Source organism: Coenobita brevimanus, chromosome 96 (genome assembly GCF_032717465.1).
Source record: "Coenobita brevimanus isolate Jiangsu-jjx chromosome 96, ASM3271746v2, whole genome shotgun sequence".
Classification (NCBI taxonomy): Eukaryota; Metazoa; Arthropoda; class Malacostraca; order Decapoda; family Coenobitidae; genus Coenobita; species Coenobita brevimanus.
In genome coordinates, this window is record NC_137049.1 from 3,849,201 (window position 1) to 3,861,074 (window position 11,874).

An 11,874-nucleotide genomic window follows, 5' to 3' on the forward strand; every position below is an offset into this window, starting at 1 on the left:
ACAAGGACTACGTGGGCTAGGGTTAGGAAGAGGAGTCGGCAAGTGTGATGTCGCGTGTACCCTTAAGGGGTAACTTAGCATATTTCACGCGTCATGTATTATTAATGTTATAATCTAATACAAACATTGGGTAGTATATATCAGGGACACTCTTGATGACGTAATTGCTTATGCTGTTGGTTGACAACGGATAGTAGAAAATATACTGTAAATAGAATGGAACTAATATGACACAGGTACGAAAGACATAGGGATATAGCAGGTAAAGAACATGGGTGAAATGAATTTTAGGAAATAGTGAAGAAATGGATACAAAAGAGGAGAAGGGATCTGAGAAAGTTCATCTGCAAAACTCGACTCTATATAATTCACATTTTGCAGATTTGTCTTCACTCTTCATTATACAATGTACAAATGCCAATCACTAAGACATGCAGAGCTACAGTCATTTATACCTAATCATTTCCTTACGATAAATATCGAGCCTGTGAGCAATGCTTTTTGAAACCCAACGAAGTATATATTCAGAACCCAACAAGCTTCTCAGAATTTTATGTATGAGTTTTACGATCGCTTGACTAAAAGTGATATTATTTTTCGTAAATGTAACATAAACTGACTTCTGTTCTGTTCTGTGTTTTGTGTACTCCTGGGCTCAGTCAACAGTTTGTAAATATACTGAGATTAAATTATGCACTATGATAAATATCATTTTCGCTTGCCTATCCTGTCATGCGCATCTGCTTATCTAGTCTTTTACACCTGTTTACAGTGTATTGTCTTGTGCACCTCTTTATCTTATCTTGTGCACCTCTTTATCTTATCTTATGAACCTCTTTATCTTGTGCACCTGCTTACCTTGCCTTGTGCACCTGTTTATCTTGCATTGTGCTTCTGTATATCGTCCAGTCCACCCGCTTATCATGTGCATCTGCTTTTCTCGTCCTGCGAACTTGCTTATCTTGTGCACCTGTTTATCTTACCTTGTGCATTTGCTTATCATGTCTAGCTCAACTGTTTACTTATTTATCTATTTGTAGTGTCCCTGGCCTGTCAAACTTTACCTACCGATCCACTTACAGGATGTCTCACTCTTCTTCGATATCAGTCTCATCTTTAATATCGTCCTTTTTCCTCATAAGCCTTTCATCACTAGAGGCCTCCTATAATCTAAATAACACCAGACTGACCCAAAAAAAATGATGATGAAAAAAAAGGAAGTAGACATAATACGGAAGAGTACATGGAGATGGTGTCTAACCCCCCTCGACATGACAAATTTCCCCGACGCAGAATATAAAAATTTGGCTTTGTACTCTTTATTTTAACTTGGACTAATACTGACATGCTCAACTGTAGCAGCAGATGAATACTAGAATATGATGCTCGTAAACACACACACACACACACACACACACACACACTATCGAGAGGATTGCAAACCGTAGTATTGTTTCTTTGTGTCAGTGAGCTACGTGAAATAACCCACAAAAGGATAAAAATCTCGGCAAGGTAAAAGTGAAAGAATTATAGTATAGTAGGATTAAACCTCAACAGGCATTAACATATTGAAGAGGCATGTGACTATTATTTGTAATTTTTTTTTGTCATGAGAGGTCTTCCATGTGTTGAATATAATCCCTAGGCGACAACATGAACGAAGTCTAAAGGCTAATTAATGTTTTGCGTAATCTACTGAAGTATAACTATGTAATGTGCGTTATGAAACACTTTATAACGATCGATGAAACTGGAGAATGGCAAACACACACACACACACACACACACACACACACACACTGTAGAGTTTAATTAGTTTTATGGAAGTGAAAAAAAATAATGACTGAATGGCTAAAGCTCTTTCCTATATTCTTCCTCTCACCCAGTTTATATGCACTATTTCAAGGGGCGTAATTCTTGTTCCTTCCTCTATTTCTAATGTCAAAATCATGTATCATTTCTTCCTATACTTACTGTTTTACTAGTATTTCTTAAGAATTAGTCTCTTGTTTTATATTGGATGCAGATGTGGTATGGGTGTGGGTAGCGGGTCTTATAAGAGTATATTTGTGTTCGCCGGGTGTTAGTTAGGCCAATTAACAAATACACAAACATATCAATACATCTATAAACACGCATTACAGATTTATTTATTGGGATGGAATCTGTTTTATTCGTCTATTCCAGTACCCATTTATTACTACGTTTTCTTCATTAGTATTATCCTCTTCATTCAGCTGTCAACGTGTCTACTGTCTAGTCACTATCAATCACAGACTTGTGTTTATATTTGGTGCAGAGGTGGAGGTGGACTGGATGCCATGCCAGAGAATGGGGTGTCAGCTGGCTCGGAATTATATCGTAGGCCAAGAGATAAATAATTATAAAGATGAACAAACACCTTGACTACAGAGGTAAATGAATACTATATAGAGAAATAAATAAATACTAATGACAGCTAAACTTGGACAAGCAGATGGAGAAATAAAGACAGATGTGCTGATGTGTATAATTGGAGAAATGTTTATATAGAACTATATTTTGTAATCTGATTATGATCATTTACTTAATTACATAAAGCTTAGAATATTTAAGGAATATAAATCTTTTGACATAACGCAAATTAAAAAATAAAGCATTTCCCCCCCCCACCAAACATCTTTACTCTCCTGTTAACCCGATTCTTTGTGCTAATACGATACAGCTTAGCATCTTTATCACTGTTGCATCTGGTCAGCCAACATTATCTCTAAACCAGACAGTAACTTTAGCTATTTCTTTCAGGTCAGAATTGGCTGTTGCGACCTTGTTGTGAGGGTGTGGTCAGGTGGGGACGAGGTCAGCCGGAGGGAGGCAAGGCAGGTCAGGGAGGCAGGGGAAGAGAGGGAGAGGGGGAGGAAACACTTAAGGAAGGAGGCCGGGGGAAGGAAGGGTGGGGGACGAAGAGATGAGAGGAAAGGATACCTGCAGCGGCAATTGAGAAGTCAAGGTAACTCTGAGGGACAGCAGGCAGGAGAGAAAGTTGATTAGGCTATATGTTGAGTAGGTGAGAGAGGGAGTAAGGGAAAAGAGGAAACGGAGATAACTTGGGAAGGCTATAGTTTGGGGAGATGAGGGAGAGAGGAGGGAAGAGGAGGTATAGAAGAAAGTTTGGGGAGGTTGTAAGTTGGGGAGGTGAGAGAGGGAGGGAGGGAGGGAGGAAGGAGGGGACAGCATTAAGGGAAGAAAGCTTGGGGAGGTTGTAAGTTGGGGAGGTATTGAGGGAGGGAGAAAGAGAGAGCAGGAAGGTGAGGGATGGGTCAAGGAGATGAGGGAGGAAGGCCATGGAAGGAAATAGTAGAGTTTGGGAAGACTGTAGGTTAGGTAGTTATATCTAATTTATCTTTCCCTTGTCTGACGCCACATCATGTTTGGGGCAGCCTCCATAAAGATATTTCTAGAAATATCCTTCTTCTTAACACACACACACACACACACACACACACACACACACACACACACACACACACACACATTCAGAGAGAGAGAGAGAGAGAGAGAGAGAGAGAGAGAGAGAGAGAGAGAGAGAGAGAGAGAGAGGAATAAAAGTAGGTGAGATGAGAGCCATGGGGGAGGAGAGTTTAAAGCATAGTTCCGTAGCACAATGAACCCTTCTTTACTTCATTCTTGCTACCTCCAGACGCTCCTCTTCGGCTTAAGGAGGGCTTGTCGCACCGCAGGAGTTAGAATCAGCTTCCATCAACCAATTTACTACAATAACATCATTTTTGTGCCATGTTTAATATCTTCAGGTGATTATATTCAACTTGAGAAATTATCTGTCACTCTGTTTTCTTTCTATCAATCAATCAATTAATCAAACAACCTGTCTATCTATCTACCTGTCTGTCTGTCTGTCTGTCTAATTATCAGTCTATAGCCAGATACCCTAATCCCTAATGGGGTGGCCACAAACACAATCGCCTCCACGTCTCCCTGTCCTCTACCATGTCGTTGCCCTCCCTTCAACTCACATCCCCCTCTCTGATACACTTCTCCTTGGTAATGTCATCCATAATAAAAACAATAAATTAAGAACATGAAGCATAACAAGCTAAAACAATGAGTGAATGAGGAGAGATACTGATCAAGGTGCACAGCCTAGAAGAGAAGGAGGAGAAATAAGTAAATAAAGCGATGGGGTAAGAATGTGAAAACCATGATTTAAAAAAAAGTGACAAGAATGAATGATGTATGACAAAGTGGACTGGTAGAGTAACAAGAATGATGTGGAGTGAGTGTGTCGGCTAAGGTACCATAAGGAGATCTGAGGAGTCTTGTGAGTGTATGTGAGAGTGACATGTGAAGGAGAGTAGACATGGCACAAGGAAAGCTGAGGAAAATTGTGAGTGTGTAAGTGAGGGTGACGTGTGAAGGAGAGTGAGATCGGCTAGAAGGATGACCTATACCCAGCTCTGACGAAATCCACGGGTGAAGCTATGGTCACCTTTAAAAAGCATCAGAAAAAATGTGTAGCTAAGAAGGCGGTTGGTGTGCTTAACAAGGCGTAGAGAATAAAAAATGTTTACCATAATTTCTATCCTCCTGTTTCTCTTTCCTTCCCCTACATCTTGTTCTGTTTCACCTGCTCTTTAACTGTTCTTTCATCATCGCCCCTTTTACTGTTGTTTCTTTTTTCTCTTATCTTTCTGCTCTTCTATCATACTTTTATCTTTCTCTAATATCATCCCCTCTTTCTCTCTTCTTTAATAATCATTCCCCCCCCCCTTTCTCTCTCTCCTCTGCCACCTTTTCCTTCAAGTCGTCTTCCTCTACATCATACTTAACTAGTCCTCCTCCCGCACCTCGCTCAACCCTGCCATGCCCAGGCACATGAATGGAGCGGTAAGGAAAAAGTAACACTAGTTGGCCAGTAAACAGCAATCCACCAGAAACTAACGTGGCAATATCTTGTGTGTTGTGGGGACGGCTCAGATGACTAGAGTGGGTGTGGTTGCGACAATGGTAGTAGTCGTCCCAAGAAATGATGGTTTCAGCTTGCTTCAGACGCACTGTACTGCCAGACGCTCAATGAATTCCCAGTTAATATAAAAAATTCGTTACCTTCTCGTCATACCATCGAATAAAATCCATATCTCACGCTGAAAATTTTATAAAATGAATATGAGGCAATAATATATCAGATGTTACCATTTTAAGACACGTTTTCCCGCGAGTTGCCCGTGTTCCTTATGTATTAATATCAGCTGATTTAGTTTAGTTGGAAGGCGAGGTGAAGAAAAACAGCTGAATTTGAGCTCCTGTGGTTGTAACAGCGGAACTTTATAGATACTGCAGCAATGAAAATAATGTTAGTAAGAAAGTAATAGGTTACACGAGGTAGCAGCTATACATGTTTGCCTTTTCTTTCTTCTCTTCCCCTCACTTGTAATATTCATAGTGTTACCTTGTTACCTGCAGATGAAAAAGTATATTAAGTTTTAAGGGGATATGAGATTTTACCTTTTTCTTATATTAGGCAATAAGGAAGATCAAAATTTTAGTTTACAAATCGTTACTGAGAAGAAGCACACTTTTCTCTTTCGTTTTCATATTTTTTTTTATTTTATTACTAAACCGCTGTTATGCTTAACTAAAAAATGCTGACCAGAATTTTTTTAGTCTGCTATTTGTGCAATATTTAAAACTGCACTTTGCACTTAATCGTATAAGCACTGAGGACTCGGCTATAACAACCAGGCTTATATTAATTACAGTTCTTAGGGCAACTACAGTTTCAATTACAAATAACTGACTTTTGATTACAAATACAGTTACAATTACATGAGTCAAAATACCCTCAAATTACAATTTCAATTTCCTTTACATGAAATCTACAATTAATCAATGACGTATTGTGTATGTAGATTGCGTCTTGTTTGTTTCATATTACTGTTTATATTCTCCTCTTAAAGTGGAGTAACACCTGGCGAACGAACGTGAACAACACTATCGAACGTAACAAGTTGGCATGCGCAGCCGATCTGCCGAGCATCCGGAAAGTAAAGCATATGAATATTCAAACAAGTATCGGTACGTCATCCTTTCCTGCAAGAGCCCATGGATGACAGTATTTACTACCTTCTCTTCCCTTGACACTCTGGTGTGAGTGATTGTAGTGGGATACTGAAGACTATTTCTACTTTGAAGGTCCCAGGATATGAACGAATGCTCATGGGAGCATGTACAAGCATATAGGCGAGCGTTCCCGGATGCTCACTCGGCTGTAACGATCGTTCCCCTAGTGTGACCCCACCGTTTGATATTTGTGATTAAGACGTGGTACAATCTTCATTCGTGTTCCGACAATCTGTGTATCTGATAATTATTTATATATTCCAATGTCTAGATACACATTTATAAAGTTTATCTGCAATTTCTCCTCCTCAAAGTTAGCTACTCATATTCATGAAAATGCACAAAGCAAACTTACCTTCACCTCGCACAAACGCCGTAAGATGAGATGATAAATACTGAAATTCCTTCCCTCCAACACCACCTCAAACTTGTACTGTTCCCACAATGCCTTGCGTTGTAGTATTGCCAAGGTTACAAATATAACCAAACTAGCTATAAATGTTAGATTTGCTATACACACGAAATTCCAAAGAATCGTCATAAAAAAGTGCTAAATTCAGTATAAAAATAATAAAATGTATAAAAAGAAAATCTTCATTATACCTAATTTCTTCCCGCTGCACGATAGAAAATTGATGCTAAATGCAGCGTTTAAATCTAGCTGAAACTGTGTTAACTTTGGCAACTGTGTTGTTCTGTTTAAGAGCTTAATATACATGGTTTATACATTAATATCTTATAACACGAGTATACATATTGTGCCACAACTATAATGTTTATATTTCCACTTACCGTATTTGATCTAGTAACACATAGCTAGTATTTTTCATATTATCACAGAAAATACCTGATTACTACTGCTACCACCACCACCACCACCACTACTACTACTGCTATTACTACTACTGCTACTACTTCTACTACTACTGTTATTCAGTGTCTTGTACCTGGACGCCTTATCTATGTAATTCTGCTTATTGCCAAATCATTTTCTTCATTGCAGGCAAAACATATCAAGGGGTAAATGGTAAATGAGTTACAATGAAGCTGAGTCAACCCGATCATTTTTTACGTCTCGCTGACGCTAAACTATTGTATTCAACTCACATTAGAAGTCCTCGGGGTAACAGGTTAAGCAGTTGGGCATCAGTATTACAGGTGGCAGGCATGGAATTTCTTTTCTTCTTTCGTATTTATCCCTCTGTCATTTGTTTTTTTCAGTCTTTTCCTTCTGTCATTATTTCCTTCTGTCATGTTATGTTTTCTGTCACAAATTTCTTTGTCATGCAACTTGTCGTGTCAAGTATTACCAACTGAGATGAGCACCTGTTCCTGTCAGGTATTCATGTATTTTTTTCTGTCATGAATTTCCTTCCATCATTGTTCTGACGAGCGATGAAAAAGGGAAGTCTATACTTCATAAGAAATTCGGTGTATACTATTCTTGCCCCAAACGGCTTGTAAAATTTCCTAGCTTGAGGAGTACCGAAACTGTTTTCTTCTCACCTGTTGAACCAATCGTGGCTTCTCATACCACATTTTGTAACTCATCCTTCCAGGTGTATCTGGTTCCCTCCCCTAAGAGCCAAATACCGGTATAGCTGAAAAAAAAAAAAAAAATCAGAGTACTGATTTTTTTTTTTTTTTAATATTAGGCCATTCATGGTATGTGCATTTTGAAACTCTCATGAAAATTCCCTTCCAGTGGTACCAGTCATTAAAAAAAAAAAAAAAAGAGCCAAATGTAGCCAACAAAGATAAAAAAAACGATCTTATTCGCTTGGAGACGAGCCATACATGTGGGCTGGACGCCTAATTTTTTATATGAATTTCCCACCTGCATGTTCTGCCCCGTAGCGTGAATAGCCTTACATCATTTCTTCATGTCATGCATTTCTCTGTAACACATACTTATTTCCTTTATTTATTTTTCTTTGCCAAAAGCTACCTCAAGTACGATGACAGAAACTCCCTCAACAAAACAGAAATACAGAAAAACTAAAACAGTTTCCAGTAAGTGGCGGAAAAAAAAAAAATGCAGTCGACCAAAAGCCAAACAAAAACCGCGGCACAAAAAGAGCCCCCTGTCATTCACTGCTACAGCAAAACAAATTCTGCTGATAAAAACAATAAGTCAATGATAAAAGAGAAATGATAAATGCTGCACGAGGAAATAAATGAAAACCTATGCTGTTGGTAGAAATGCAGAAAGAAAATATAGTTTAAAATGAAGAAAATGACAATCACAGCACCTGGCACAAAAACCACACCTTATGAATTACGCTATCAACCACAAAACCACACATTCAGACACATAATAAACCACAACAGACAGTCCATCAGCCACAGCAACCACACCATCAACCACTTTAATCACACCAATCATTAACCACATCATGAATCACACTGCCAGACACAACCACACCACCAACCACAACAATCTCGTCATCAGCCACAACCATCACCATCAACCATAAGAACCACAACAATCACGACAACCCACAACAACCACACCAACAACCACAACTACGCCATCAACCACAACAACTACACCATCAAACAAATCAACCACACCATCAACCACAACATCTCCCACAACAACCACGCTGGCTTACTTTTTCCTATATCATTCTCTTATGTCTCCTATGTCTTTACTTTTACTTATGTCTTACTTTCTCTTTCATTACTTTCCAAAGGCTAGATCTTTCCCATTTCACACGGCAGTCCAATTCCAGGTTAATCAGGTTAATCTTTTTCCTCACTTCGGTCACCTTATCCAGGTTAATTTTTTCCCTCCCTTCGGTCACCTTTGTATACCTGCCCAGGAGTACAGTTACAGGTTTTTCCCCTTCCACTGATATGGTACGATTCTTTTGTACAGACTATCTACTGTAGTATATTTCCCCTGAACTGCTTTTCCTATACGGTACAGCATTATGTTTTTAGTTTTTATATATATTCACATATATGAACGATGTGTATATACATACATGCATAGGAAGCGCAAACGCACATTCATCAACAGTTTCCCTCTCTCTCTCTCTCTCTCTCTCTCTCTCTCTCTCTCTCTCACTGTTATGTATGCATATACAGTATGTATGTATGTTTGCATGAATGTATGTGATTGTACGTATGTGTATGTATATATGTATGTATGTATCTGTTTATCTATGGACACATACCGGTAGATAGATAGACAGATAGATGTAGAACTACATATTATATAGATAGAGGAGACAGGTGACGGGAGAAGGGCTTGGCAATTTGAGAGAGAGAGACAGATAGCGAGACAGGGAGGTAGCTACCCGGGACTTATACTCGTCCGTGTTAATATTCCCAAGACAAATGTCACAACATGACATAGACATTTTTTTTTATCCTCCTCTTACGCACTTTATTTCATCTATTACGCTTTTCCTTTCATCCCATTCGCTCTCCTTCAGAGTTCGATCATATAAGTTTCATAGTTCCTCATTAACTTTACTGCCTCGTAGTTCATCTGTATTCCACCATCGTCCCGGTGAACTACAGGAGTTTATTATGCCCGACTCCACCCGCAGTTAAACCTCCAGCCTCCTCCCCACCACTAATATCTGTGTCTTGATTACGCCAGCTTTCTCCCTCATTAGTCTCTGCATCCCTATCCCATTTTTAGGTTTCAGGTTTCCTTTATTACTTTCTGATTTTGATGAATATCTTTTTTCTCTCCTACCGTCTCCTAGGCCTCTGCACCTTTTCCCTACGCTGGTTCCATCTCTCCCTCTCTCTTTCAACTCCTTTGTGGTCATCAGTCATACTTATCTCATCCTCATCTTTGTCAGTCTTTTCCCTTCTTGTTTCAGCTTTTACAGTCTCACTTATTTCCCCCCGTCCCTATATCTTCCTTACTTATTTTTGTCCCTACCCACCTTGATCTTGTCTCTCCCACTGCCTCCCTCCTACCTCTCTCTCTCTCTCTCTCTCTCTCTCTCTCTCTCTGCCGCATGGGTCTGGAGTGCGATGGGTGAAGGTCGGGAGGCGGATATATATATACGTGTTGGTCTCGGCTGTTACCGCACTCTTCTACCTCACTTACTCACTCTCTCATCTCTCTACCACTTCTCCCCAGCTTACCAACATGAAGGTTATAGTAAGTACAAGAGCTTGTGATGAGTCATGCATCTTGATCTCTATTCCTTCGTCACTCTAAAGTCAGGGACTGGATAGGGACGCCTTTGCGATGTTTTCTGACAATGCTGGGCGGATCTGCAGCCTGGTCATGCAAACGCCCCTCAACTCCCTCTGCATCCCCTGAAAGGGAGATGGTAGACTGCAGGAGGGGAGCAACTTCAGCCTGCAGTCCACTGAGTTTACATTCAAATGAACCTGGAACTGTAACTACTGCTACTACTACGACTACTTTTATTATTATTATTGGCACTACCACTACTACTATTACTGAAGGAAACCTTGAAACCTGAGAGAGCCATCAGCTTCTTTGTGTGTTTAAATTATATGTCGAAGGTATTAATAGCAGGACTATCAAGTACTGTGTTGTTCGTTCACTTATTTTATCAACTTCCAACTATTCTAGGCTTTAAGACTAAGGAGCTTGATTTTTATGTTATCACAGATTAAAAATTATACAATAACGGTGGTAGATGGTGCACACATATGTTCAGCATCACAGTAAGCAGTATCTGTTGGATGCATATTAATAACTTATCTATCATGAAGTGCTGTGTCTGGCTAGAAGTTATATACAAATCACAACTGTTATCGCATTATTTTAAAAAATGTGCCAGGCTCTGAACCCCTGATGTTCCTCACAGCTGGTGGTGGCTCTGGGTCTAGTGGCGCTGGCTGCTGCCCGACCAAACGAGGTGTTCGATTTTGAGGGTGAGGACGCCGAGCACGAGCAGGAGGGCCAGGCAGGGCACTCCGTCACCGGCGAGTACACGTGAGTAAAAGCGAACACACGGCACTACTAGAGTATCTGTTGCAATGTTAAACAGTCAGAGTATTGAACAATACTCAGGGCAGCAAGTCAGGGCAGAAACGCCTTATACAGCATACACATAAAACCATGTAAACTAAGCCTATGTATATTCAGTATAACAGAATGCATACTGATATGAGAGTAACGAGAACAATGCCTATAATCACATAGTTTTAACACTGGTAGCCCTAGATAATCTGACAGCTGATGAGGGTGTGTTTGCCGGTGCAGGTGGGAGAGTCCTGAAGGCATCGAGTTCGTGGTGAAGTACATCGCTGACGACAAGGGCTACCGCGTCCTCGAGTCCAACGCTGTTCCTTCTGTCGGAGGCGTCGAGGCCAGCGGCAGACAGGCCGACCTTGAGGGCGACGAGGACGATGATGATGAAGATGACAAATAAAGAAGAGAATGAAGTCGACAAAGGAAATTAATTCAGATGAAGACCAGAGCAATGGCAACGACCACGACAATTGTTCATGAATGACATCAACGTGCCGTGAAACACAAGGTCAATGGATACTGTATAAATAAAAAAAAAAATGCGATGCCTGCATACGACGAAAACGACAGATATTTATAAAAGTCACATCAGAAAAAAAAAAAAAAGTAAGAACTCTTGTCTAAACGTACAACTCACAAAAAATATTTAAAAATCAGTATTAGGGATTTTAGTGAGGGGCGAAGGAAGAAGAGCTTCATGAATTTATTTTGTAGTGGTGGCAGCAACATACATCACATGCAAGAAGTCAAGTGAGGCCAGCTGAAGTCAGAGTAATTCA

At 39.9% G+C, this 11,874-nt stretch overlaps 1 protein-coding gene across 1 annotated transcript; it reads left to right on the top strand.

Annotated features, from left to right (window-relative positions):
• Positions 1-10,234: 10,234 nt before the first annotated feature.
• LOC145413453 (uncharacterized) lies at positions 10,235-11,495 on the top strand. Its single transcript, XM_080283150.1, has 3 exons — positions 10,235-10,246; positions 10,929-11,056; positions 11,327-11,495. The coding sequence occupies exons 1-3, from the start codon at positions 10,235-10,237 to the stop codon at positions 11,493-11,495; spliced, it is 309 nt and encodes a 102-aa protein (XP_080139276.1).
• Positions 11,496-11,874: the final 379 nt, after the last annotated feature.

Bases quoted from the DNA above. Each gene is read 5' to 3' on its own strand.
- LOC145413453 (XM_080283150.1), top strand. The intron at 11,057-11,326 runs GTGAGTAAAAGC...TTGCCGGTGCAG, and splicing joins TCCGTCACCGGCGAGTACAC to GTGGGAGAGTCCTGAAGGCA.